At 42.5% G+C, this 25,969-nt stretch overlaps 1 protein-coding gene across 1 annotated transcript in view; it reads left to right on the top strand.

The window, feature by feature from the left end:
• KMT2C (lysine methyltransferase 2C) overlaps positions 1 to 25,969 on the top strand; it is a 229,695-nt gene that overhangs the window by 55,373 nt on the left and 148,353 nt on the right. The window contains exons 2-3 of the mRNA XM_038755544.1: positions 6,979 to 7,067; positions 20,073 to 20,211. Of these exons, the coding sequence (XP_038611472.1) occupies positions 6,979 to 7,067; positions 20,073 to 20,211 (228 nt within the window). The remainder of the gene's footprint in view (positions 1 to 6,978; positions 7,068 to 20,072; positions 20,212 to 25,969) is intronic.

Genomic DNA, 25,969 nt, shown 5'->3' with positions numbered 1-25,969 from the left:
GACAACAAAACAAAACATGTAGACAGGTGTCAAAATCATCAGAACAAACAGAATTAAAGCTATATGAACATCATTAACAAAATAAATAGAATAGTTCATATGTACAAGTAAAATAGAGTAATAAATCTGTACAAATATATATACAAGTGTTCTGGGGAGGGGAAGGAGGTAGGGTGGGGGGATGGGGAGGAGGAGAGGAAAAAGGGAGCTCAGTTTGGGAAGGCTTCCTGGAGGAGGTGAGCTCTCATTAGGGCTTTGAAGGGAGGAAGAGAGCTAGCTTAGCGGATGTGTGGAGGGAGGGCTTTCCATGCCAGGGGATGGACGTGGGCCGGGGGTTGACGGTGGGACAAGCGAGAACGAAGTACAATGAGGAGGTTAGCGGCAGAGGATCGGAGGGTGCAGGCTGGGCTGTAGAAGGAGAGAAAGGAGGTGAGGTAGGAGCGTGCGAGGTGATGGACAGCTTTGAAGCTGAGAGTGAGGAGTTTTTGCTTGATTTGTAGGTTGACAGGCTGCCACTGGAGATTTTTGAGAAGGGGAGTAACGTGCCCAGAGCGTTTCTGCACAGAGATGATCCGGGCAGCAGAGTGAAGTATAGACTGAAGTGGGGAGAGACAGGAGGATGGGAGATCAGAGAGGAGGCTGATGAAGTAATCCATTCTGGATAGGATGAGAGATTGAACCATCATCAATCGTATTTATTGAGTGCTTACTATGTGCAGAGCACTGTACTAAGCGCTTGGGAAGTACAAATTGGCAACATATAGAGACAGTCCCTACCCAACAGTGGGCTCACAGTCTAAAAGCAAGGTAGCAGTTTGTATGGAGAGGAAAGGGCAGATCTTGGCGATGTTGCAGAGGTGAGACCAGCAGGTTTTGGTGACGGATTGAATGTGTGGGGTGAATGAGAGAGCATTGCCGAGGATGACACCAAGGTTGCGGGCTTGTGAGACGGGAAGGATGGTAGTGCCGTCTACAGTGATGGGAAAGTCAGGGAGAGGGCAGGGTTTGGGAGGGAAAATAAGGAGTTCAGTCTTGGACACATTGAATTTTAGATGGCGGGCAGACATCCAGATGGAGATGTCCTGCAGGCAGGAGGAGACAGGAGCCTGAAGGGAGGGAGGGAGAGAGAACAGGGGCAGAGATGAAGATTTCTACATTAGACCCAGGCCTCACCATCAAGGAGTTCCCAATTGAAGGGGAAGACTAACATGTAAAAATTAAAAGTAAAAAGTCAGGTTTTCACAAGAGCAAGAATTGAATGTTTCCCAAGAGATACATTGTGAACCCTTCTGTGTTGTATTTGTCTAGTGAGTTTTCCAAATCCAGAAGTAAACCAAAATCTATTGCTCTGAAGGGCTTCAGTTTTTTCTGAAGCTGAATTGCATATCGACATCATACCTCTTGTCTGCTGAAGGTTAATCAGCCAGTGGTATTTATTGAATGCTTGCTGTGTGCATAAACACCGTATTAAGTTCTTGAGAGAGTTACAGTTCTGCAGAGTTGGTAGACACATTCTCTGACCCCCAGGGGCTCACAGTCTGGAGGGGGTGACAGACCTGAAAATTAAATTAGTGCTGTGGAACTGAGGGCATAGTGAAAATCAAGTGCTGAAATAGTCCCCTTGATTTAGTATTATGATGTGACGTGCTACCACAATAAGAGAATTTAGAATCTGCTTTCACCCAAGTATTGCTAGTGGTAGAACTAGGTGGGAAAAGATCAAGAGTAATTGCAAACCATGACTCAAGCTATTTGAGTCAATCAAGAGATAATGCTTAGCAAGAATACAAAATAAAGAGGAAGTATTGGTTTGATGTTTGTGGTCTCTCTGTTGTGAAGCAAGTCAGTTACTTGCTGCCGTGGAATGAAGAGAGTCTTGCAGGAGGGAATTGTCTACCCACGTGCACTTAATCACAGAACTGCATTACTCTCAGCAGGCAAGAGGAAGAATAACATTTGCTTTTTGGTTTGGCATGCTTAGTAATTTGGCTCCACATTTTCCTTATTTCTGCTGTAGCATGTCATTCCTCCTAATATCTTACTCTCTAGAAGACTGACTAACCCCAAGAGATGAAGTATGAAAGTGCCTTAGCATTTCCAGTGAATCAGTCAATAATCTATACCTCCTGGGTGCAGAACACCTTACTGAGCACCTGGGAGAATGAAATAGAGTTCGTAGTGGGAGAGACAAATATTAAAATAGTTTACAAATAGGAGAGAAAAGGAAAAATGAATATGTGTTAGAGTTAGTGAGGGATATGAGATACAAAATACATAACGTACATAAGTGCTACGTATGGGTGTATAGGGAGTGTGGAAGTGCTAAAATAGCAGTTGAGGGATAAAAGAATCTAGAATATCCATTTCTCGATATGCGTTTTCACTCCCCCAAATTGCTTTGCCTTTTGGGGATCCAACTTGTGTGTCTAGTGGGAGGACAGAGTTGTTAATTATTATAACGCTAGAAATTGCAGGTATTTCTTTATAGGAGATCACAGCTATTAGCTGTGTAGTTCTAGTACCGCAGTTCTTTCAAAAATGTTCAAAATGAAAGAGCCCGGGCTTTGGAGTCAGAAGTCATGGGTTCGAATGCCGCCTCTACCACTTGTCAGCTATGTGACTTTGGGCGAGTCACTTCACTTTTCTGGGCCTCAGTTTCCTCATCTGGAAAATGGGGATGAAGACTGTGAGCCCCCCGGGGGACAACCTGATCACCTTGTAACCTCCCCAGCGCTTAGAACAGTGCTTTGCACACAGTAAGCGCTTAACAAATACCAATATTGTTGTTATTGTTATTGTTCACTTTAATTGCATTTTAAGTGGACCAGCTTCCTGAAACCCTTCTTGTACAATTCACGTAAATATTTATTGGTGAGAAACAGACCAGGTGATATTCTTCCCTCTCCTCCCTGCCCAGGTACTGTTACTGAATGTCTCTGAAAGACTATTTTGGTAGCACAATTTTTTGTTTATTATTCACTGAAGCTATTTCATTTGTCTTCAAAGCTACCCAATTATTGTTTAGAAATCAACCTCAGAGTAGGAATTTCACACATGTAAATGAGTAGATAATGATCACACTGAAAGTCTGTGAAAGAATTTCTGACAGAATTGTAGTTTAGACAGTCTTGCTAATTGGGAGCTAAATTTCTTCACTGGAAAAATGACAGAAAATTGTTGTGGAGTTTACCTCATCCATACGCTTCAAGTTTTTGGATCCTTTAGGAGAAAAGATGTTCCCCAGAAACTGGTACTTATCCCATTTATCTTGCAGTGTAGTTTTGATGATATCGAAAGATAAACCAGTGTTTTACTATATTTAGGAAAGAGATACAACTCAAGATCCCTTCCTACTCTTCACAAATTTCTGGTTCTGAAGACAGATCCATCTTCATTAACAGGTGTACCTTTTTCTTAGGCATTTTGGATCGGATGCTGGTGGGGAATTAGGGATTGTTGTTCCAACAATATGTGTCTGTTCAGCTAGAACGTGATGCGGTATTGGAAGGCGTGATCATGCGTGTCCGTATGGTCAAGGCTGGCATACTATAACACAAGTTTTCTTTGGTGCAGGGTTTCCCCAGAATGTAGCCCCAGGGTTGTAGGAGAACTGAAAAGTATTTAGACTGCAGGCCCCATATGGGACAGGAATTTTGTCCAACCTGATTATCTTGTACCTACCCCAAAGCTTAGTACAGTGCCTGGCACAAAGTAAGGGCTTCACAAGTACCATAAAAAAAAACAGTAAAAAAAACTGTACTAATAAAAACCTAAAGTTGAAATAGTTCATATCGTGTTTGGTTGTCAGTGTTCGTGTTGTTAGGTCTAACTACCTCTTAGCATTTGTATGGACTAGTTCTTGTTCAGCTAACAGGTTTTGTACAGTTCTTTTTGGACTAAAGGCACTAGGTATATGGAAAATACCATGTGTATTTCTGGTACTTTCCGTTGATAATTATGAGTTCTGTTGTGACATACGGAGTTGAATAAAAGCAATAGAATTGAATTATAAATTCCACCGCTAAATTGTAAGCTCTTTCAGGGCAGGGATCATTTGACACATAGTAAGTGCTTAACAAATACCATCATAACTCTGTTTTACTCTCCCAGATGCTTAGTACATTGCTGTAACAAAGTGCTCAGTAAATATCATTGATTGATTGAATAGTAGCAATAATGAGATAATGCCTCACACCCCAGTGCTCTGCACACAGTAAGCATTCAATAAATACGATTGAATGAATGAAGTATGTTTTTTAAAGAGCAGGGAAATATCCTGAGAAATCTGAACTTTTAAAACTAGATGTACAGTCATTAGATTATGACATTGTTTGATATACTTCAGCTGAAAATGCAGTATTCCTGGGGCATGTTTTTCCCTGAAAAGTATCTGGTATAGGGCTTTTATCAGCATTAGTCACCTACCAATTTTATAATACTTCTGGGTAATTGGGTCTTGGGCCTTCAGTTAGCAAATAAGGTAAATTGAAAAACCATCAGAGTCTTTTTATACTTGAAAGGAAAGGATGTGTCCAGTCCTTTAGGGAATTTGAATCTTAAGTTTTCTCTTTCATTGTTCCATTCTTAGGCCACAAAAGACTCATTAAAAACTAACCTTGCATTTCTTTCTCCCATGTCAGATCCTTCTGGAGCAGGCATCAAAGGATTAATTTCTCCTTATAGTTAGAACTAAAATTGGTAAAGGAGAAAATCAAGGAAATGGTTGCATTGTGCTAAGTACAAGTCCTTTCTGGTTTCAATTTAAGAAAAATGAGAGATGTGGACATTTAAACACAGGTTTATATATAGTCAGTTTGGGTTAATGAATTGTGGTGTTCTTTCCACTTGAGGTATTGACGGGACTTAGAAATGGCTTAAATGAACAACACTGAAACAGACATGCGTACATAAAGGCAGTAGGCTAAGTGTGTAACACGTGCGAATGTGTGTGAAGAAGGAGATAAAAACGGTTGTGTTTTGTTTAAGATGTATTTATATTAGGAGCGGGGTTGGGATGAGAGAAGAGCAAGTAGCAGATGGAGAGAAGAGAGGAAGAAAAGAGAAGGTGAAAACGATGTGGCATAGCTTTGAGGCCTTCATGATACTCTTACCTCATTTTATTTCAGTTAATTTGAAATAGCATATTGTGGGATCCAAGTTTTGTTTTCTGCTAAACCAACAACCTTGTTCTTTTAGGTGCATAGTATGGCCCTTCACTCTAAGGGTTGGTGTCAATCCAGTACCACGGATTGATCGATTTTGTAGTAGCATGTATTCAGTGCCCAGTTGGTACTGTACACTGTACTAGAAGCTTGGGAAATAGACAGTACTGATGTGGCACGTTATCTGCTGACAGGGAGTTTACACTCTAACCTGGAAGGCCAACATAATGTTTACAACACTGTCAAAATAAAAGAGTTGAGTCGTCATGAGTGCTTAAGAGGGTGTAAATAAGTTAAATGTTTTGGAGCTGTACTCCAGTTTATTTTGAGAAGAAAAAAAGAGTAAAGTAGTGTGTTGGTTTAAGATCTTTCAGGATTTAGTTAGCACTATAGGGATTCCAAATTGACTCAAATGCAAGAGGGGCAGAAAAGTAAATATATGCAGATAGTAACTTCAAATAATAAAAAAACCCAAAACGTTTTTATTATTCCTAACTTTGAGCATTTTTTCTTCTTAATTTTTAAGTCATCACACAGATGATGTTACCCTGCCATGCTGCTTATTAATTTGTTTACTCTGTTCTCAGATCATTAGTACCTGGAAGAAACAGTGTTTTTAAAGAAAATGGTGAACCTATGAGAGAGAGAGAGAAATATTAGGTGATGAACCAGCATTATTTAGCACACTTTCAGAAATGTGTTTCACCTTTTTGGGTATAGGTTTAGTGTCTCTAAGGATTCCATTTGGTGGGTTGCGAAGTATGTTTTTTTTTAAAATACTGCTTTTTTATGATGCTGCCTCTGAACTAATAAATTAATTGCTGTTTAATAGGAAATTTTGCTCTGATATGTACCCAGAGGATTTCTCAAGGTCTAAAACCTGGATGTATAGGGGATTTTAGGGAATGATGATGATGATGGACTCAGCTGTCTCCCACCACTAACTCTGCTGTACTCCCCAAGCACTACACACTGCTCTGTGTAGAGTAACCACTCAATAAGTATCACTGATTGATGGATTGATCAGTCAGGGATATATATTTAGCGCTTACTGTGTGCAGAGCACTTAATAATCGCTTGGGGAAGTGCATTATGACAGAGTTGGTGACAAGTTTCCCTCCCACAACAAGCTTACAGTTTGGAGAGGGAGCTTATGAGAGCGACGAGCCTTGGTCCTGAAACTTCGGCTTCAAAAGCCCGGAGGAAGGAATTGATTGTATTGATAGTGGTTTTTCCATCACTGCTCACACTCTTGTCCTTTCATTCGTGTACCTGCTGGGGCATGGTGTGCGGCAAAAGTCAGTAGGGGGACAGTAATGCAGCACGTTGCAACCTGAATGCAAAATTTTTTTTGTTTGCATTTGTTTTTACATGTAGGAGATATTCTGTGGGTGTTAAACACCGCAATGCCGTAACCTGTCAGGTGGTTGCCTTGGTGGTTGGGTGGTTGCTATAGCTCATATTAGCCAGCTTACTTTCAGGATTCCAGCTGGGCCTACCCACTTTGAGAAAAGGTCATTGGTGGCTCTTCTGTGAGAAATCTTCACTGCTTGCAGCGTAGCCCCAGTACTGCCTTCCCCTACTTGAAGAGCTAGAACTTGTGTTAGAGTTGTCATGTATAGCAATTCCTCCCCCCCGCTCGCCGGCCGCATTGCGTAAAACTGGCCAAACTCCGCTTTCCTGTCTTGGTCAGTGACTACTGAATTTCCCAAACCATTAATTTACTTTTCAGGTTGAATGTAGCCTGTTTTAAATTTGGAACAATTATTCAGTATTTTACTCAAAAATGTAATAAATCTACCATTCTTATTTGTAGGCCTCGAAGTAGAGGAAAAACTGCAGTGGAGGATGAAGGCAGCATGGATGGGCTGGAGGCAGCAGAAACAGAAAACACTGTGGAAACAGGTATTAATGCAAATATTAAAAAAAATCTCAATTGTCAGTAGCGCTGAGATCTATGAGTTGACCGGTCATTGGTTGTGTCCTACCTAATATTTCCATTTTAGGACAGTTAAACCAAACTTAAACATTTATTGAATAGCTTTACTTTTTTTTTTAAGAAGGCAGGAAATTCTGCCTTTCTTGTCTGCACTTTTTCTCTGTTGATGAATCTACCAAGTCAGAAGTAAAGCCACTGTGAAGGAGCTATTGTTGTAGCAGAACTATTCATACCACATGATTCCTGGTTTATATAGCACTCTGATACCATTCAGCTTAGGTTCAGTTTTTGTTCCCTTGTTGCCATTCAGGTCTCACTTTCTCCTCGAGTCTTGACTATTTGTGCGTCGCAGTGATGGATTTGAAGCCTGTTTTTTAGATTCCTGCATAAAGGACGACCAAGAGGGTGGAGACCACTGATAGGCCCACCCAAACCGTAGAAGTCATTTATTCTCACCCCAGAAATTGCTTGTTAATGAATCTAGGGGTCTGGATTAATGCAGGGGCTAACCAGGGCTTCAATCTGGGGCTTTGGCTGTCCCCATAATTGCATCCTTTCTTGACGGTACCAACATAGCTGCCGTGTGGGGTGTTATAATAATAATTGTGGTATTTGTTAAGTGGTTACGACATGCCAAGGACTGTACTAAGCGCTGGGATAGATACAAGGCATTCAGGTCACAGTCTAGGAGAAACACCATTATAAAGCTGGGGTTCTGATCCAAATGGCCATGTTATGGCGGTGCATGCTGGCGTGTCTGACTCTCAAAGGGGTCGCTGCCATTTAAACTACAGCGAACGGGTAGTACCAGGTAAAGTCTGCATGTGCTGGAGTTCACCCCAGAAGGACCTGGGGTTGTTCCTTGAAGCCTCAGCCCCCTCTTTCTCAGGGAAGGGGGGCTTAGGGGCTAGCGACCAACACAAATTAGGTGATACTCATCACCCCCTAGCCTTTTATCTCAGTGCCTCTGACTGATCTCTGTTGATTTCTTGTTAGGGAAAGGTTGTTAAGCAGAGAGCGACGAGAGAGGAAGAAAGTGAGTTTGACGTTGAGGCATTTTTGGAGATTAGGCAAAATGGAAAGTCAGAATTTTCAACTCACAGGGGACATTTATGACATTGTGTGTGTGTGTGTGTCGGGGGGGGGGTTACTATAAATGGGGGGAAGAGAAATAACCCGCAGCCCCTTCTCCCTGCCCCTGACTCCTTTCAGAAAAGCAAGACACAGAGAATAGCAAAGAGGAGGAGGAGGGACTCAATCTGTGGTATTTATTGAGTGCTTACTGTGTATAGAGCACTTTACTAAGCACTTGGGAGAGTACAATACAGCAGACTTAGCAGACATATTAGAGGAAACCTATTCAGTCCTAGCAGGGGTCATCCCGGTTCCTGCTCCTCCACTCCGCCAGGAAATCCCCCAGACTAAAGGCCTTTTGGGTGTTTTTGTGTTTTCATTTCCATGCTTAATTGAACCATTCAAGCAGCCCCAGTTCTGCTACAATATCATAGTTGTGTTGCTGAAAAACCTATGAAAAACTGTGTTCCAGAAACCACTGATTTAAAAGGAAATAATGGGTTAGGTTGATTATCCGTGCTATTTTAGAACAGTGCTCAGCGCTTAGAACAGTGCTTTGCACATATGCAGTCATTATCGTTTGTTAGCAAGCAGATGGTTTGGAACTACCGCAGTGACAGACATCCTTCGATACTTGCTCCTCTATTATTGTTATGTATTCTGTGTTTTTTGTAATATTCAGTGTTTAACTACATTAGACATAGCATTGTAAAGTTGCAAAAACACAAAACAACACAAAATATCGATTGCAGTACACTAAATATGTACTGTGAGCTGAACTGTATGCTGGGGCTAGCACACCTCATGACTGATGCCCCGTCCACTTTTTCCAAAGCCTGATCTCGAACCAGTAAAACTTGTATTCTCTCCAGACTGACTTGTACTGTAGGAGTTCTTTAGCATTCTCTTCAGATTGCGCAGTGAAAACATGTTCTCGATTGTTGTAAAAGGAAAAGATGTTTCTGTTCCGTATATTTCACTTATAGTTCACTCTTTCTTCCAAGTATTCTATATACCCATTTTATATCTTTCACTGTCTCTGAAGATGGTCCAATCAGCAAAAAACTATTTGCTAGTAAAATAGCTGCCAGGGGATCCAACTTGTTTTCCTTTGTGACAGCAATGACTGTAGTCGTATGGTGGAAAAAAAAATCCATTTGAGGTTTCATGCCTAGAATTTTACTAATAAAAGGTGGAAGGGTCCACCTAAAAATGGAGTAGCTTTTCAAAAAATGAAAATTAACCAAAGGCTACTAAATCACCATTCTCGCCTACGTTATAATATGTCAAATGGTTTTCATTTTTTCTAGGTCAGGTTTTTGATAAATGAATCTATTAAAGCCTGCTAAACACCATAAACCAAAGGACGTGACTTGCAATAGGCCAGGTTCTTCCAGGTGATTGTTTTTGTAGTGGATTTTAATGGTGCTCTGGAAGCCGGAGAGAATTAGTATACTGTATCCCAAGGGCCTAAAAATTATACAGGAAGCATAGGCCGCATCCACTGCTGACTGACCCTACCTATTTTGGGGTTGCAAGGAGGTGGGGGTGACAGCGCTGTGACTTGGATATTGCTGCTCACGCAGGCTTTCGTCTCGAGCTGCTAATATTTGCCCTCCCAGAAGTTCTCAGAGTGTGTTCCGCATGTGTGGACGCGGCATTCGGGCTCCCTTCTGGGCCCAACTGGAACCGGGCTGGCTGGGCTTGGATTGCTTCAGTCCCAGAGCCCAGACGGAGTCCGGGCCGAACTGCATTCGGTCAGGCCACGCTGAGCTCCCTAAAATCTCTCCTGTTCTTTTCATTCGTTCATTATCATATTTATTGAATGCTTACTTTGTGCAGGGCACTGTACTAAGAGCTTGGGAGAAGACAGTACAACAGACAGACCCATTCCCTGCCCACAATGAGCTCACATCTAGAAGGGGAGACAGTCATTAATATACATTAACAAATAAATTGCAGTTCCTCTCCGGTCCCTCCCTCCCTTCTATCCCTTCAACTCTCCCATCTTTCCCATCAGTATTTCAAGAGGAGCTTTCTCACCTCATCTCAAAAACTCTCCCCTCTCCACCTTGCGCCTCCGACTCTATCCCTTCACACATTGTGAAGCACTTGCCCCCCCCCCCCGAATGCTGTCTTCAGCTGTTCTCTTTCCAGTGACTTTTTCCCCACTGCTTTCAAACATGCGCTTGCATCACTAATCCTAAAAAACCCGTCCTTGACCCCACATCTCCCACCACCTGTCACCACCTCTCTCCTGCCATTCCTCTCCAAACTCCTTGAACAAGTTGACTACACCCACTTTCTCCTTTTCTGCCATTTCCATTGTCTAGAACTCGGGCCTGGGAGACAGAAGGACCTGGGTTTTAATCCCCGCTTGATCTTGGGCGGGTAACTTCTGTGTGCTCCTGTTATTTATTCAGTAGTATTTATTGAGCGCTTACCGTGTGCAGAGACATGTACTAAACGCTTGGGAGAGTACAATATAACAATAAACTGACACAGTCCCTCACCCCAGCGAGCTTACAGTCTAGAGGGTGAGACAGACAGTAATAGAAGTAAATAAATTATAGATATGTACATCTCATCTGTAAAATGGGGATTGACTGTGAGTCCTTGTGGGAAACGGACAGTGACCAACCTGATAAACTTGTACCTACCTCAGCAGTTAGTACAGTGCTCGGCTCATAGTGTTTACCGATACCTTAAAAAAAACCCATACCTCTCTTTGACCCCTTCTAATATGGTTGCTGCCCCCTTCATGCCACAGAAACTGCCCTCTTTAAGGTCATCAGTGACCTCCTTCTTGCCACGTCCAAGGGCCTCTCTACTCCATCCTAATCTTCCTCGACAGGAGGGCATTTCAAGGGCAGGACGTGGGTGAGAGGGTGGCAGATGGACGAGATTGAGGTACAGTGAGTAGGTTAGCACCAGAAGAGTGAAGTGTGTGGGCTGGGCTGTAATAGGAGAGCAGTGAGGTGAGGTAGGATGGGGGCAAGCTGATTGAGTGCTTTAAAGCTGATGGTAAGGGAGCTTCTGTTTGATGTGGAGAGGGATGGGCAACCACTGGGAATTCTTGAAGAGTGGGGAAACATAGACTGAACGTTTTTGTAAAAACAAAACAAAACGATCTAGGCAGTAGAGTGAAATGCAGGATGGAGTGGAAAGAGGGGAGGCAGGGAGGTCAGCAAGAAGGCTGTTGTAATCAGAGCGGGATAGGATAAGTTGTTGGATTGATGTGATAGCAGTTTAGATGGAGAGGAAAGACCTGATTTTAGTGATGTGAAGGTTGAACTCACAGGATTCAGTGGTAGATTGAATACTGATGCCTGCCTGTTTGTTTTGTTTTGTTGTCTGTCTTCCTCTTCTAGACTGTGAGCCCGTTGTTGGGTGAGGATTGTCCCTATGTGTTGCCGAATTGTACTTTCCAAGCTCTTAATACAGTGCCCTGCACACAGTAAGCACTCAATAAATGCGATTGAGTGAATGAATGAATGAATATGTAGGTTGAACGAGAGTCATAGATAATAATAATAATAATAGTGGCATTTATTAAGCGCTTACTATGTGCAAAGCACTGTTCTAAGCGCTGATAATGACAAGGTTATAATGATAATGACAAGGTTACAGGCTTTTGGGATAGGAAGGATAGTGGTGCTTTCTACAGTGTTGGGAAAATCGGGGAGGACAGGGTTTGGGTGGGACAAAACGTAGTTCTCTTTTGGAAATGTTAAGTTTGAGGTTTCAACAGGACATCCAAGTAGAGATGTCTTGAAGGCAGGAGGAAATGCGAGATTGCAGAGAGGGAAAGGGAGAAGGGCTGGAGGTGAGGATTGCTGCATTGAGGATGTAGTTGAAGCCATGGGAGCGAATGAGTTCTTTTGTCAGTGGTATTTATTGAGCAGCTACTGTGAGCAGAGCACTGTACTAGCCACTTGGAAGAGTACAGTGCGGTAGAGTTGGTGGACTCATTTCCTACCCACGAGGAGGAGTCTCAAAGTACAAGCAAAATTTGAAACCAAATCTTTCCTTGGGCTCTTGTGCCACTTTCAGAAAGAAAATGAATCATAAGAGCTTCAATTACTAGACATTCTTCTGGCAAAACTCCTCCCATTTTACTTTATTTGGAGGAGAATCCCGGTAGGTACTGTGTTGAGGGAATGATTTGTTGTAAATTAGCCTGCACTTAATGCATATAAGGGAAATTAATTTTATTACGCTAATCTCCTCACTGTACCTCGTTCTCGCCTGTCCCGCCGTCGACCCCCGGCCCACATCATCCTCCGGGCCTGGAATGCCCCCAATCCCTCTACCCCTCCGCCAAGCTAGCTCTCTTCCTCCCTTCAAGGCCCTGCTGAGAGCTCACCTCCTCCAGGAGGCCTTCCCAGACTGAGCCCCTTCCTTCCTCTCCCCCTCGTCCCCCTCTCCATCCCCCCATCTTACCTCCTTCCCTTCCCCACAGCACCTGTATATATGTATATATGGTTGTACATATTTATTACTGCATTTATTTATTTATTTATTTATTTATTTATTTTACTTGTACATTTCTATCCTATTTATTTTATTTTGTTGGTATGTTTGGTTCTGTTCTCTGTCTCCCCCTTTTAGACTGTGAGCCCACTGTTGGGTAGGGACTGTCTCTATGTGTTGCCAGTTTGTACTTCCCAAGCGCTTAGTACAGTGCTCTGCACATAGTAAGCACTCAATAAATACGATTGATTGATTGATTGATTGATTATTAGGTAAATAAAGACTGTAAGCTCATTGTGGGCAGGGAACGTGTCTACCAACTCTGTTATATTGTACTCTCCCATGGTCTTAGTACAGCGCTGCCCACAGTAAGCACTCAGTAAATACTGATTGAGTGAAATAATTGTTGTTGTAGTCGAACTCCATTTCCTACAGCTGGTGTGGTAAATTACTGATATGGTGAAAGTCATTTTCCTCAGAATTAAAATTTTCTCAGTATGCAATTTTATTTCCAATTGTCCCAAAATACGAAGTCTGGAAAAAAGAGACATGAAATTTGATTTCCTCGTTTTTGTTCTCATTTCTTGCAAATTAAAAAAAAAATGGGGTAGTGTATTTTGTTTTTGACAAATTGTCCAGTTCCATGATTTCTGGAAGCTATTTTGTTTTCATATTTCCATAGTAGGTTGTTTAAATCACCGAGATCAAAATTAGTAAGCTGTTTTGCATTTTCGTAGAATCATTGGATAATAGATCTGGAAAAGATCTTGAAAGATCATCTGATCCAGTCCCCTACTTCCAAGCATGTGAATGTTGAATCAGTCAGCTCATTCATCTTTTCTATAAAAATGTGGAAAATGTCATTATTAGGACAGCTCTCACTTCCCTTATCCACCTTGCCTCTGTATTAACTATGCACTTGGCTGTGTACCCCTCAAGCATTTGTATAATAATAATAATAATAATAATAGCATTTATTAAGCGCTTACTGTGTGCAAAGCACTGTTCTAAGCACTGGAAACTCATCTCTGCCCCACAGTACTCATGTACATGTCCTTATACTCTACTATTACTAGCTCCCTTATACGTAATTTATTTTGCTCTGTCTCTCCTTGGAGACTGTAAGCTTCTCGTGGGCAGGGATCGCATCACCAACTCTGTTGTGCTTTTCTAAGCACTTAGTACAGTTCTCTGCACTTAAGCACTCTATAAATACTGTCCATTGATTGATTTGACAGACCAATATCCCATCTAGCCCAGTATTCTGGCTTTGACAAAGACGTTGGAATGTATGGAATAATGGAATGGTGATACCATTTAACATCCCTAATTTTTCTTAAGTATCTCCAGTCATGGAGATTTTCCATCTTCCTTTACTAATCATCCAATCAGTGATATTTGAGTGCTTTCTGTGTGCAGAACACTGTACTAAGAGCTGGGGAGGGTGTAGTAGAATAGAGTTGGTAGACATGATCCTGAGCTTACAGTGTAATGGGGGCAACAGGCATTAAAATAAATTATATTTAGGGGAAATGGCAGCATATAAGCATATGTATATCCTAGCCTATTTATTACTTGCCTACCCCAAGGTTTTAATACTGCAAATTGAAATGTTCTTCATTGCACGCAACCAAAATCTTACTTTCAGGTGACTACAATCTCATTAACTCAGTCCTCCAGGTGAAAAATTGCTCTGTATCCTCCTTATAAAATCCTTTTAAATATTCTAAGACCGTTTTCCCCCATTTGTCGTTTCTAAGCTAGACACCACCGATTTATTTAACTTTTCGACAGAAGGCCTATTTTTATTTTATAATTTTTTTTGCCTTTTGGGGGATTCTCTAATTCACATCCATTTTAAAATGCAACCAATCGATCGATGCAGTGACCAGAATGGACTCAGGTCCCTTTTAAAAGTCTGACCAACGTAGAGAATGGTAGAATAGTTGAAGGATTGCTTTCTGTTACGTTTCCTCCTTCAGATAGTAAATCACAGTTCCTTGTTGCCTTTTTTTAAAGCAATGATACAGTATAGTTCAGTTGTCTTTTTCTTTGTCACTTTGCCTAGCCCGTCTTCTCAAGTGCTTCTGTGTGTGCTCTTTTTAGTCCAGAAATCTGCCTCTCCTCTCTAGATTAAATTGTAGTTATAGCTATGGAGCATTTTAGCGTGTCTCTCCCACTTTCTGCTCGTCTGCATATCCTTTAAAAGAAGGCAGCACACCAGATCAATCAATCAATCAGTCGTATTTATTGAGTGCTTACTGTGTGCAGAGCACTGTACTGAGCGCTTGGGAAGTGCAAGTTGGCAACATATAGAGACAGTCCCTACCCAACAGTGTGCTCACAGTCTAAAAGGGGGAGATTTATGAAGATTTATGAACCAGATTTATGAAGCCCCAGATTTTTGTAACAGCAGAGAAAAGGTGGCCCAAACACTGTAGCCATCTTGCTGTAGAGTGAACTCTTGGCAATGCCGGATGAGGTTCTCCTTGAGGTGGTGAGGAGAAATTGCTATTGATATTATGGCCAACTCAGGGAGTTACCAAGAATTTCCACAAATGTGGATTGCAGGCGACTGGAACACTATTAAAGGGACAAAGGCGTTGCAAATAACAGCCGGGGAACAAGGACCGCCTCATTAGTGTGAATGGGTAGCCTGTTGCTTCAGGGGATTAAGAGCATGTTTGGAGTGACAGGCAGTGTTGGACCAGGGCTGGAGAAGGCCCGGCATTAGGACCACTGCAGACAGCTGTCACAGCCCTCTACGTGATCTCTTCAGTATTCACCAAGCAGCCTGTTTCCTCCCATGCTGCCAGATTAACATTTTGCCAATTTTTGAGGAGACTGACTGTGGTGGGAAATTGAAAAGTAAAGGATCAACTATCTTCTCTTACTTTAATGGAGATTGGGGCAACTTTCTGACAGTGGGAGAGAGATACTACTCACATTTTTGTAGTTTTTCACCATCTTTTCTGGGTTTACTATGTCTTTCCTGCTATTGGTAGTGGCAGAATGAATTGTTGGGCACCTGGTGGGCCTTATTTGCTGATTTTGCTGCTGGTATGGGAGGAACTTCACAGACCTCCTAATTTGCCTTACTCTAGAGGTGAGCACAAGGAGAGGTTCTGTAGTTCATCTGTCTAAAAAGCCCTATACTGGCATCCAGAAGCAGCAAGGTCTAGTGGAAAGAGCCCAGGCCTGGGATTCAGAGGACCTAGATTCTAATTCCGGTTTTGCCACCGGCCTGGTGCGTGACCTTGGGCAACCCACTTCACTTCTCTAGGCCTCAGTGTCCTCATCTGTAAAATGTAAACTAAATACCTGTTCTCCCTCCCTCTTAGACAGTGAGCCCCATGTAGGAAAGGGACAACGCCTGATGTGACTATCCTATATCTACTCTGGAACAACACATAGGAAGGGCTCAAAACAGTTATATTATCACCATCCTCACCATCTGGACTACTGTATCAGCCTTCTCTCTGATCTCCCATCCTCATGTCTCTCCCCACTTCAATGCATACTTCATGCTGCTGCCCGGATTATCTTTGTCCAGAAATGCTCTGGGCATATTACGCCCCTCCTCAAAAATCTCCAGTGGCTACCAATCAATCTGCGCATCAGGCAGAAACTCCTCACCCCGGGCTTCAAGGCTGTCCATCACCTCGCCCCCTCCTACCTCACCTCCCTTCTCTCCTTCTGCAGCCCACCCCGCACCCTCCGCTCCTCTGCCGCTAATCTGCTCACCGTTAGGCCTCGTTCTCGCCTGTCCCGCCATCGACCCCCGGCCCACATCATCCCCCGGGCCTGGAATGCCCTCCCTCTGCCCATCCGCCAAGCTCGCTCTCTTCCTCCCTTCAAGGCCCTGCTGAGAGCTCACCTCCTCCAGGAGACTTTCCCAGACTGAGCCCCTTCCTTCCTCTCCCCCTCGTCCCCTTCTCCATCCCCCCCATCTTACCTCCTTCCCTTCCCCACAGCACCTGTATATATGTATATGTTTGTACATGTTTATTACTCTATTTATTTATTTTACTTGTACATGTCTATTCTATTTATTTTATTTTGTTAATATGTTTGGTTTTGTTCTCTGTCTCCCCCTTTTAGACTGTGAGCCCATTGTTGGGTAGGGACTGTCTCTATATGTTGCCAACTTTTACTTCCCAAGCTCTCAGTACAGTGCTCTGCACACAGTAAGTGCTCAATAAATACGATTGATTGATTGATTGATCCTCATCTGGCTGGAAATTTCACTATGGTAACACCAGCTCGCTTTCTTCCTTTTGGTTCTCTTTCCCCCTCCTTGTACTTTTTCTTTCTCTTTCTCCCTTCTCCTTGTCTCCACCTCCTAACTTTGTCTCCCTTCTTCACTCTGCCAAGACAGGTACGAGTCAGCGTCCTCCCACCGCCCCTCCTTCCGTCAGTCTTTTTCATTGCAGTCCAGCACAGTGAGATTGGAAATTGTTAGGTTAAAACTGAAAACTCTGCTTTTTCTATGAAGTTGTTTCTTGCCACCCATGTGATTTGAGAGCTGCTTCTCAGGGGAGTAGTTAGCAGGGCATGGATTTTCCCGTGCCTGCCGCCCACCTGCCTGGACTGTGGGGATTGGAGGTCTCATCGCTTCTATGTTCAGTATTTGGAAGTTCCACAATCTCACTTGCCTTTGGTGTTGAAGCAGAAATAAGTTTAGCATTCCTCCCCTGGGTGCTATCAAGGAGGGGTCAGAACCAAGGAAGTAGAAAGGCCTGGACTATTTTTTTTATCATTTATATGTTTGTACATATTTATTATTCTATTTTACTTGTACATATTCTATTTATTTTTTTTTTATTTGGTTTAAATGTTTTGGTTTGCTAGACTGTGAGCCCCGCTGTTGGGTAGGGACCGTCCAAACTTGTACTTCCCAAGCGCTTAGTACAGTGCTCTGCACACAGTAAGCGCTCAATAAATACGATTGAATGAATGAATGAGTTGTAATTTGAGATGATTGGGCTGAGCGGCAACACTGTTGGTTTAATTAATCATTCAGTCAGTGGTATTCATTGAGCGCTTACTGTGTGCAGAGTACTGTACTAAGCACTTGGGAGAGTACTGTGCAATGGAATTGGTAGTGGTGATCCCTGCCCACAAGGAGCTTACAGTCTAGTGTGGGAGGCAGACATTAAAATAAATTACAGGTAGGTATGTGGCAAAGTATAAGGAGGATATGTAAAAAAAAACTGATAAGGGGCTGGGGTTTCAAAGTGGCTAAGGGGTACAGACCCAAGTGCATATGCGGTGGGATGGGCAAATACAAAAGTGTGGAATTGCTTTTGTTTGGTTGGCACGAAGTAGAAGACCAGCCCTTTGTAGAATCATGGTCAAAACTATGTTCAAAGGAAAAATCATATCCCCAAAAGATGCTTTGTTCAGGTAAACATCATCAACATCATCTCGATAGGTTTTGGAATAAAATCGTGGGTTCTGTTAAAAAAAGAAAAAGTAAATTGTAAACTCATTAAGAACAGAGATTGTGTCATACTTCTGTATATCCCCCTAGGGCTTAATCCAGTCCTCTACTCCCAGTAGAAACAGTTAATACAACTGATAGGTAAAATTAGAGTTTCAAAGCTGTTTCCTTATAATAGTAATTAGCAGACAGGTGTTCCTGCTTCTCTCCTCTGTGTCACTGCTTCTGCTCCATAACATTTTCTTTCTGTGTTCCCTCCACAACTCAGGTGTCTAGGCCTGGTTCTTGCCTGGCTCTTCTTATCACCCAGCTGTCTTAGCATTTAGGAGGAGCAGCGTGGCTCAGTGGAAAGAGCACGGGCTTTGGAGTCAGAGGTCCTGGGTTTGAATCCCGACTCCGCCACATGTCTGCTGTGTGACCTTGGGCAAGTCACTTGCCTTCTCTGAGCCTCAGTTACCTCATCTGCAAAATGGGGAGTAAGACTGTGAGCCCACGTGGGACAACTTGATCACCTGGTAACCCCCCCAGCGCTTAGAACAGTGCTCTGTACATAGTAAGCGCTTAACAAATGCCATTATTATTATTATTATTGTTTCAGACTCTTAGGCCCTGGCTCTCCTCCACGTACCTACCCAGTTTCCCTTTTCTCTTCCCCTCTCCACCCCTCTCTCAGTCCCACACACTTATGCCCAAAGCTCGTTGTGGGCAGGGAATGGGCCTACCAACTCTGTTATATTGTCCTCTCCCAAGCACTTAGTACAGTGCTCTGCACACAGTAAGTGCTCAGTAAATACAACTGACTGATTGATACGTCTTGCTCAAAACTAGCTGCTGCTTGTCCTCCTGTGGTCCAATTTCTCAGCCAGTTACAGCCTGGAAACTGTTAAAGCCAATCAGCATGGTCGGTGGGGACCATATACACCATACAAAATATAACACTTCCTAAAATTTGAAATAATAAATTCTTATGTATTTCCCTACACTGTCTCTGGGTGAACCTTTTTTTTCCCCAAAATACTTGGTATTTCAACATATAGAGATTAGAGAAGTTCTTTGGCGGGTTTCTTAAAATGTCATCATTAAAATCATATCTCCAAGAGGCCTTCCCTGACTCAGTCCTCATTTGCCCTATTCCCTCTCCTTTCTGCTTAGCACTTGTATACTTTATTAACCTCACCCTCAGCACTCATGTACATATCCGCAATTTATTTTAATGTCTACTACCTGCTCTAGACTGTAGCTCCTTGTGGGCATGGAATCTGTCTCCCAACTCTGTCATAGTGTACTCTCCCAAGCAGTTATTACAGTGTTCTGCACCCAGTAAGCGTTCAGTAAACATGATTGATCCTCAGCTCCTTACTGATCATTTTTAATAGAATATTATAAAAGAAATCCAGGTTTCTCTTAATGGGGACTATGGAAATACATTTGTCAGATGTCAGATATAACTTTTTCAAAAACAAGTACATTATTAACCACCTGTACACAAAGACATCAGAGAGAGTAGATACCTATCACATTAAATACAGTTGGTCAGTGGTTTTTATTGAGTGCTATGTTCTCAGGGCTTGGGAGAGTACAGTACAACAGAGTTGGTAAATAGGTTCCCTGCCCACATTGTGCTTACAGTCTAGAGGTACACGTGTGAATCTGGGTGTGGGTACTTTCTTTGCATACAGAAAATAAAACTGGTTGGGAAAAAATGTGGATAACTTCAAAAATTTCCAGTGTGTTATATTTTTCGTGACTTTTTGTAAAACGTTTTCTCCAGAAATCAGAGAGAAGTCAGAAGGACTTAGATTATGAAGATTGTCAGTATAAAAATGCCTACCTGTTCTTCGGAGTTGTGAAAGAATCTTCTTTGGTAATTGTCTCTTAGAACTGTTGCTCTGACAAGTTATGCAAACAACTGACCTAAAGGGGGAAGTGATATTTTCAGTGATAATGGATGGTTGAAATCTTTCCTTTGTTATCAAAACAGAAGTCAAAGAACAATCTGCAGAGGAGGATGCCGAAACAGAAGTGGACAGCCACAAACAGCTAACACCCGTTCTTCAACGTTCAGTGTCTGAGGAGTCTGCAAGTTCCACCGCCTCTGTTGGTGTCGAAGCCAAAACCAGGTTAGAGAGAGAGGGCTGTAAAAAGGGATTCATGCGGTGTTTGTGGTTGGGGGAAGGTAAATAACGGCAAAGACAGTTATGGGAATGGTAGCCGGGGATAGAGGATTGGGCTTGAAGCACCAGAGTGTTGGCAGCTGCTAAAATTGAGGCTGTTGCTTAATTAGCTTGGAGGGGGATGGAAAGGACTGTTTCTTTTAGTTAAACTTTGCCCCCGATTAGCAGGCTCCGTGGAAAAACCACCAGAATGTTATTCCCAGCAGAAGATGGTGAACAAATGACAAATGAAAGTTAACTCTGGGTTGAATTTAGAAAGGTTTCCTTAATGGTTTTGGAAAGAACTGTGCTGCAGCAGAACCTATGAATATGCCATCCTCCCGGAGTTCTAAATCAGAATATACAACTGCACTTGTGTAACGTTGTGCTTACTTCTATTTTAATAATTTTCAAATGACTTTGAGGGTCAATTATTTTCATATTTCCAGATTTCAGCTAGTTGAAAATCCATCTTGTTATCTGTTTCCACTTTCAGTAGGATACTCTAAGCAGTGTTTCCTTTAGAGTGCCTTTGTGGCTGATATTTTAATTCAGTTTTGAAAATTTGAACGGTGCTTATAATTGCTGGTTGCTGCTTAGATAAATCCTCAGTGATTTATACATAAAACGAATACCACCCACTTCCTTTCGAATCACTGTATTCTCCCTGACCCTTCTGGGACTGGAAGGCATAGTGTGGCGGTAATAACGGTATTTGTTAAGCACTGACTTGTGCAGAGCATTGTACCAAGTGCTGGGAGGTGATACACAAGTGGGAATTGGACATTGTCCTTGGCCCTCGGGGAAAAGTTGAGGATACCAGGAGGGATTCAGTGTGCCACTTGTACCCTCATACCCTGCCTGGCAGGATGAACGTGGTGATACTAACCCAGTCGGGGAGTGGATTGGCAATGTCCCTAGTACCTAGATTCACTCACTCTATGAGCACCACACATGGGTATTTAATCCCATGGTATGCTGGAGTCACCAACCAAGCATGTCCTCGATTCATAAATTGGAATTTTTCAGAGAATGATCCATTTAACCTGATAAAGGCAGATATAGGGGAAGAGTCCGAGAGTTCCTCCCTATCGTCTTTGTTTCATTGAGTAAACGTATTTGCTTTGTTCTCAACCTTTTTGTATCTGCTTCCTCTGACCGATCAATGGTATTGAGTGTTTACAGTGTGCAGAGCACTGTACTAAGCGGTTGGGAGAGTACGGTACCGCAGAATTAGTGGTCACGGTTCCTGTCTTTAATGAGCATACAGTCTAGAGGGGAAGACAGACATTAATATAAATACATAAATAATGCATAATATTTGATTTAAAGATATGTACGTAAGTGCTGTGGGGTTGGGGGTGAGGCAAGTAGCAAATGTCCAAAGGTCATAGATCCAAGTCCTTCAATGTACTGTGAAAATTAGTTCTGAATTCGTAAACATTAAAATGTGGTTGAAATGCTAAAATGTCATAAGTCAAGACAGAGGATATCATTGCTGGTTTCTTGCTGGTTTCTTTAGGTTCAAGATATTTGGGGAAAGATTATGGAACATAGATTAGAAAATACTCAGTCCTGATCATCCTCTTTTTTTTTTTTTTTTTTTGGTCTTTCCAATGTTTCCCTTTACCTCTTTTCTCATGGTGAAAATGAATGGAAAGATAATTTAAGGAAGTCTGTGTAGAAATTGGTGTGGGAGGTGGTGAAGTAACATTCTTGTTTTCAAGTGAGTAGCCAATCTATATTTAGGATAAGAAGAGGGATAGTATTAAAGCCTACTGTTTGGTGGAGATATTAATTACTATGAAGCCAGAGGCCCAGGTTATAAATTATTCATTTGTCTGTTTGGTTTTATGTTGTACCCTCTTCTCAGAAGCACTTAATATCATAAAAATAACTTTTAAACAGTGACCAAACAATTTTTAACAGTGTAAAACATCAAGGGAAATCTTAAACACTGGGACGAAGGAAAGATAGCAGGTGGGGAACATGGAGAAAGACTACAGCGGGCATGTAATCCAGAGTTCATCACGCACGGAATTTCACTCCGTGACAGATGTGAGGAAAAGATGGCCACAGCTTTCCCAAATGTGGTGAGCTGCAGTGGGGTGACCAAAAAAAAGGACAGAATAAATGTACAGATGTTTTAAAGGCTCAGAGAACAAGTTCCCATGATATGCTAGCCCGACCAGCCTGGTATATGCAAGAGACCAGTGGCCGCCTTTTTCCATAGGCTTTGGGAACGGGATGGTGCTAAGAGGAGTGTATTAGGGAAAATTAAAACTAAGGGTTGCAAGTTGGAAATCAAAGTTTAGCCAAAGATAACATTCCGTATGTACCAGAGTAAAAAGAAGTGACAGTCAACATTTTCTAGACATAGGTAAAATTCACCATTAAAAGCTTTATGTCGGAAAAACAGCTGTACCTATTATTTGACCTTTTTTTTTTTCCTTTCAGGCTCAATTTAGTCTAGATGTTGAAATTTGCAATTTACACCCCAGAGCAAAGACTCTGAGACAGTTGGTGCACGTCAGCAAAAAATGACTGTGTATGGCTGTGATCAGTTACTCTTAAGTGGTCGGGGACCGGGGCTGGATTGGCTCTGAAGAGCTCCTTGGGAGATCCTTAGCGGGAAGCTTGAGAGCAATGAGGGGGACGGTTAGGGGGAAGGGGAGAAGCATCCAAGGGCTCAAGCTTAAGAAGGTGGGCAGCTTGTACCGGGACCCTTTCTCCCCTGGCTGCAATAATGCACGATGTGGTCCATCTGGGCAGTTGTGCACTGTTCTTTCCCTGCTGTCCCAGGGGTCATTCTTTTTCTTGCACTGAGCAGAAGCACAGGTGACCATTTTTTCATTGTTAGCCTGGAGACAAATGCTGGCTGGGATTTTAGGGATTGGGGGAGATTGGGAAGGGGTAAGGGTTCACAGAGCCAGTATATATATATATATATATATATATATATATATATATATATATATATATATATATAAAACCCCCCACCATTTTGGTCCTATTCAGCCCTGATTAGAAACTCTCAGGTTTTGTCCAAGATGAGAGAGGAGTGTGACTGAGAGTTCAGTGCTGATAGCTGTGGGGCTTGTTGTCCACATCACCACCATTCCACCTAAACTCTTCAGGTTTTGCTAAATTTATGAGAAATATTTGCTAATTTCATCTTAAAAAAAAAAGGACACAAGACAGGCTAGTTCTGTGTATTCACAGAACGGTTAAGCGCTTAGTACAGTGCTGTGCACACAGTAAGCGCTCAATAAATGATTGAATGTTAACGGCTGACTGGTATCATCATCAGTCGTATTTATTGAGCGCTTACTGTGTGCAGAGCACTGTACTAAGCGCTTGGGAAGTACAAGTTGGCAACATATAGAGACAGTCCCTACCCAACAGAGGGCTCATAGTCTAAAAGGGGGAGACAGAGAACAAAACCAAACATACTAACAAAACAAAATAAATAGAATAGATATGTACAAGTAAAATAAATAAATAAATAGAGTAATAAATATGTACAAACATGTATACATATATACAGGTATCCAAACTAAGGCTGGTTCAGATAATTGGGGGAAAACCACTTGTTTGCTGTGTGACCTTGGACAAGTCACTTAGCTTTTCTGTGCCTCATCAGTAACACGTTCCCTCAAACTGTGAGCCCCATTTGGGACATAGACTGTGTCTTACCTGATTATGTTTACCCCAGCAATCAATCAACCAGTCTACCAGTGGTATTTATTGAACATTTACTCACTAAGCATCTAGAGTGTGCAAAAACACTATACTAAAGGCTGCTTCTTCCTCCAATTTTTTTTTTTTTTGGACTATAATCCTTAATGCCTCCAATAGAGGGCAAGAAGGGAAGGAAGATGAGGGGAGGCTTGCCTATTTGAAATGTTACTGATGAACCCAAGAATAGACCTACGTTGGTGCGTTGAGATTAGAACCCAGGTCCTCTGACTCCCAGACTCCCAAATCCATGCTCTTTCCACAAGACCATGCCAACTTGCACAAAGAAATCCTGTACACGTTGAAGATTTTCATCAGCAACAAGATTTGAAGAATCTTACCAAACCGTTTCTTCTAGAGACCACCCTGCCTGAAGATGGCAACCAAGTCATAATGATAATAATAATAATTGTGGTATTTAAGTGCTCATTATCTGTACTGAGCATTGGGGTAGATAAAAGCTAATGAGATTGGCCACATGGGGCCCACGGTATCGATCCTCATTTTAGAGATGAAGTAACGGAGGCACAGAGATGTTAAGTAACTTGTCCAAGGTCACACAGCAGACAAGTGGCAGAGCCAGATTTAGAACTCAATTCTTCTGATTCCCAGGCTTGTGGTCTTTCCGTTAGGCCCTGCAAGGAGGTCATTGTGTCCCTTGAGGGTCTGACAGAGGGTGATAAAAATTAAGCATTATATAAAGCTGTGATCAATCAACCAGTGGTATTTATTGAGCACTTACTGCGTGTAAAGCACTGTATTAATGGCTTGGGACAGGACAGACAACAGCAGGTCCACACGTTCCCTACACATAACGAGCTTACGGTGTAGAGGGGGAAGACTGTAATAGTGTCCAATCTCCTATGCAGTTGCAAGATCTGCACTGTCTTCTTGAACAGTTTCCTCCAAGTTGCCTCTGAGTCATCAAATACAAGACAGGATTACAAAGAGACAAATCTTGGAACGGAGCCATTTTACCAGCATTGAAGCAGGGCCTAACACAGACCAGATTCCCTGGGCGGAGCGTGAGTGACAAACGGGATGGAAGCCTGAACTCAAATGGGGTAACCGTAAGCAGGGAAGACAAAATAAACAGTATATATATATAAAAAAAGTACATCTCAGATGATGTGGCATTGTTTGCCGGGGGCGTCTGGGGGATAGGGTGGCACTAAAGAATTTCAGGATGCACAAGTAACAGATATGTGGTGTGTAGCAGTAGCATAAGGACAAGCATGGACAGATTCTTTGTAGAAATTTGCCAAATTTCTATGGTTTCTGGGCCTATTGCCCACAGGATCTCTAACTCCCACCATAGCCCCTAGCTGTCACCTCCCCCTCCCAAGTCTCTGCAGTCAGTCAATCAATCACTGATATCTATTGAATACCTACCATATGGAGCGTACTGTACTGAGTGCATGGGTGAGTACAGGTGGTAGACACATTCCCTGCCCACCAAGAACTCACAGTCTAGAAGGGGAGACAGGCGTTAAAATAAATTGTGGATATATACGTAGGTGTTGCGGGGCTGAAGGTGGTGTGAATATTAAGTGCCTAAAGGGGACAGGTCCAAGTGCATGGAGGGGCTGCTGAAGGTGGAGAGTGTAAGGGAAATGAGGGCTTAGGGAAAGGGATGGTTGCTGCTCTGAAGCTTCAGGCCGCAGGGGCAGAGGCAGGCCCAGGCTGGACATTTCAAATTGAGAATTCTGCTCCTAAAGACATCCAGGGCTACCGTCTCGTTTTAGGCAAGGAAAATGCCTGCTAATTCTCTCGTGTTGTACTCTCCCAAGCACTTAGTACAGTGCTCCACATGTACGTAAGGGTTCAGTAAATCCCACTGATTTATATTTATACCAATCAAGGATCAGACAGCTGAAAAATGGGCTGTCCAGTGTAAAACTAGATGAAGGGCCATTCTAAATAGCAGACCAACCAGCCCGGCTTTCAGTAGAATAGAAGAGTAAGTCTACTCAAAGGTTTTGGGAAG

This window comes from Tachyglossus aculeatus, chromosome 13, assembly GCF_015852505.1.
Source record: "Tachyglossus aculeatus isolate mTacAcu1 chromosome 13, mTacAcu1.pri, whole genome shotgun sequence".
Lineage (NCBI taxonomy): Eukaryota > Metazoa > Chordata > Mammalia > Monotremata > Tachyglossidae > Tachyglossus > Tachyglossus aculeatus.
The sequence above is the reverse complement of the archived record's forward strand: the minus strand, read 5'-3'. Positions and strand labels throughout refer to the sequence as shown.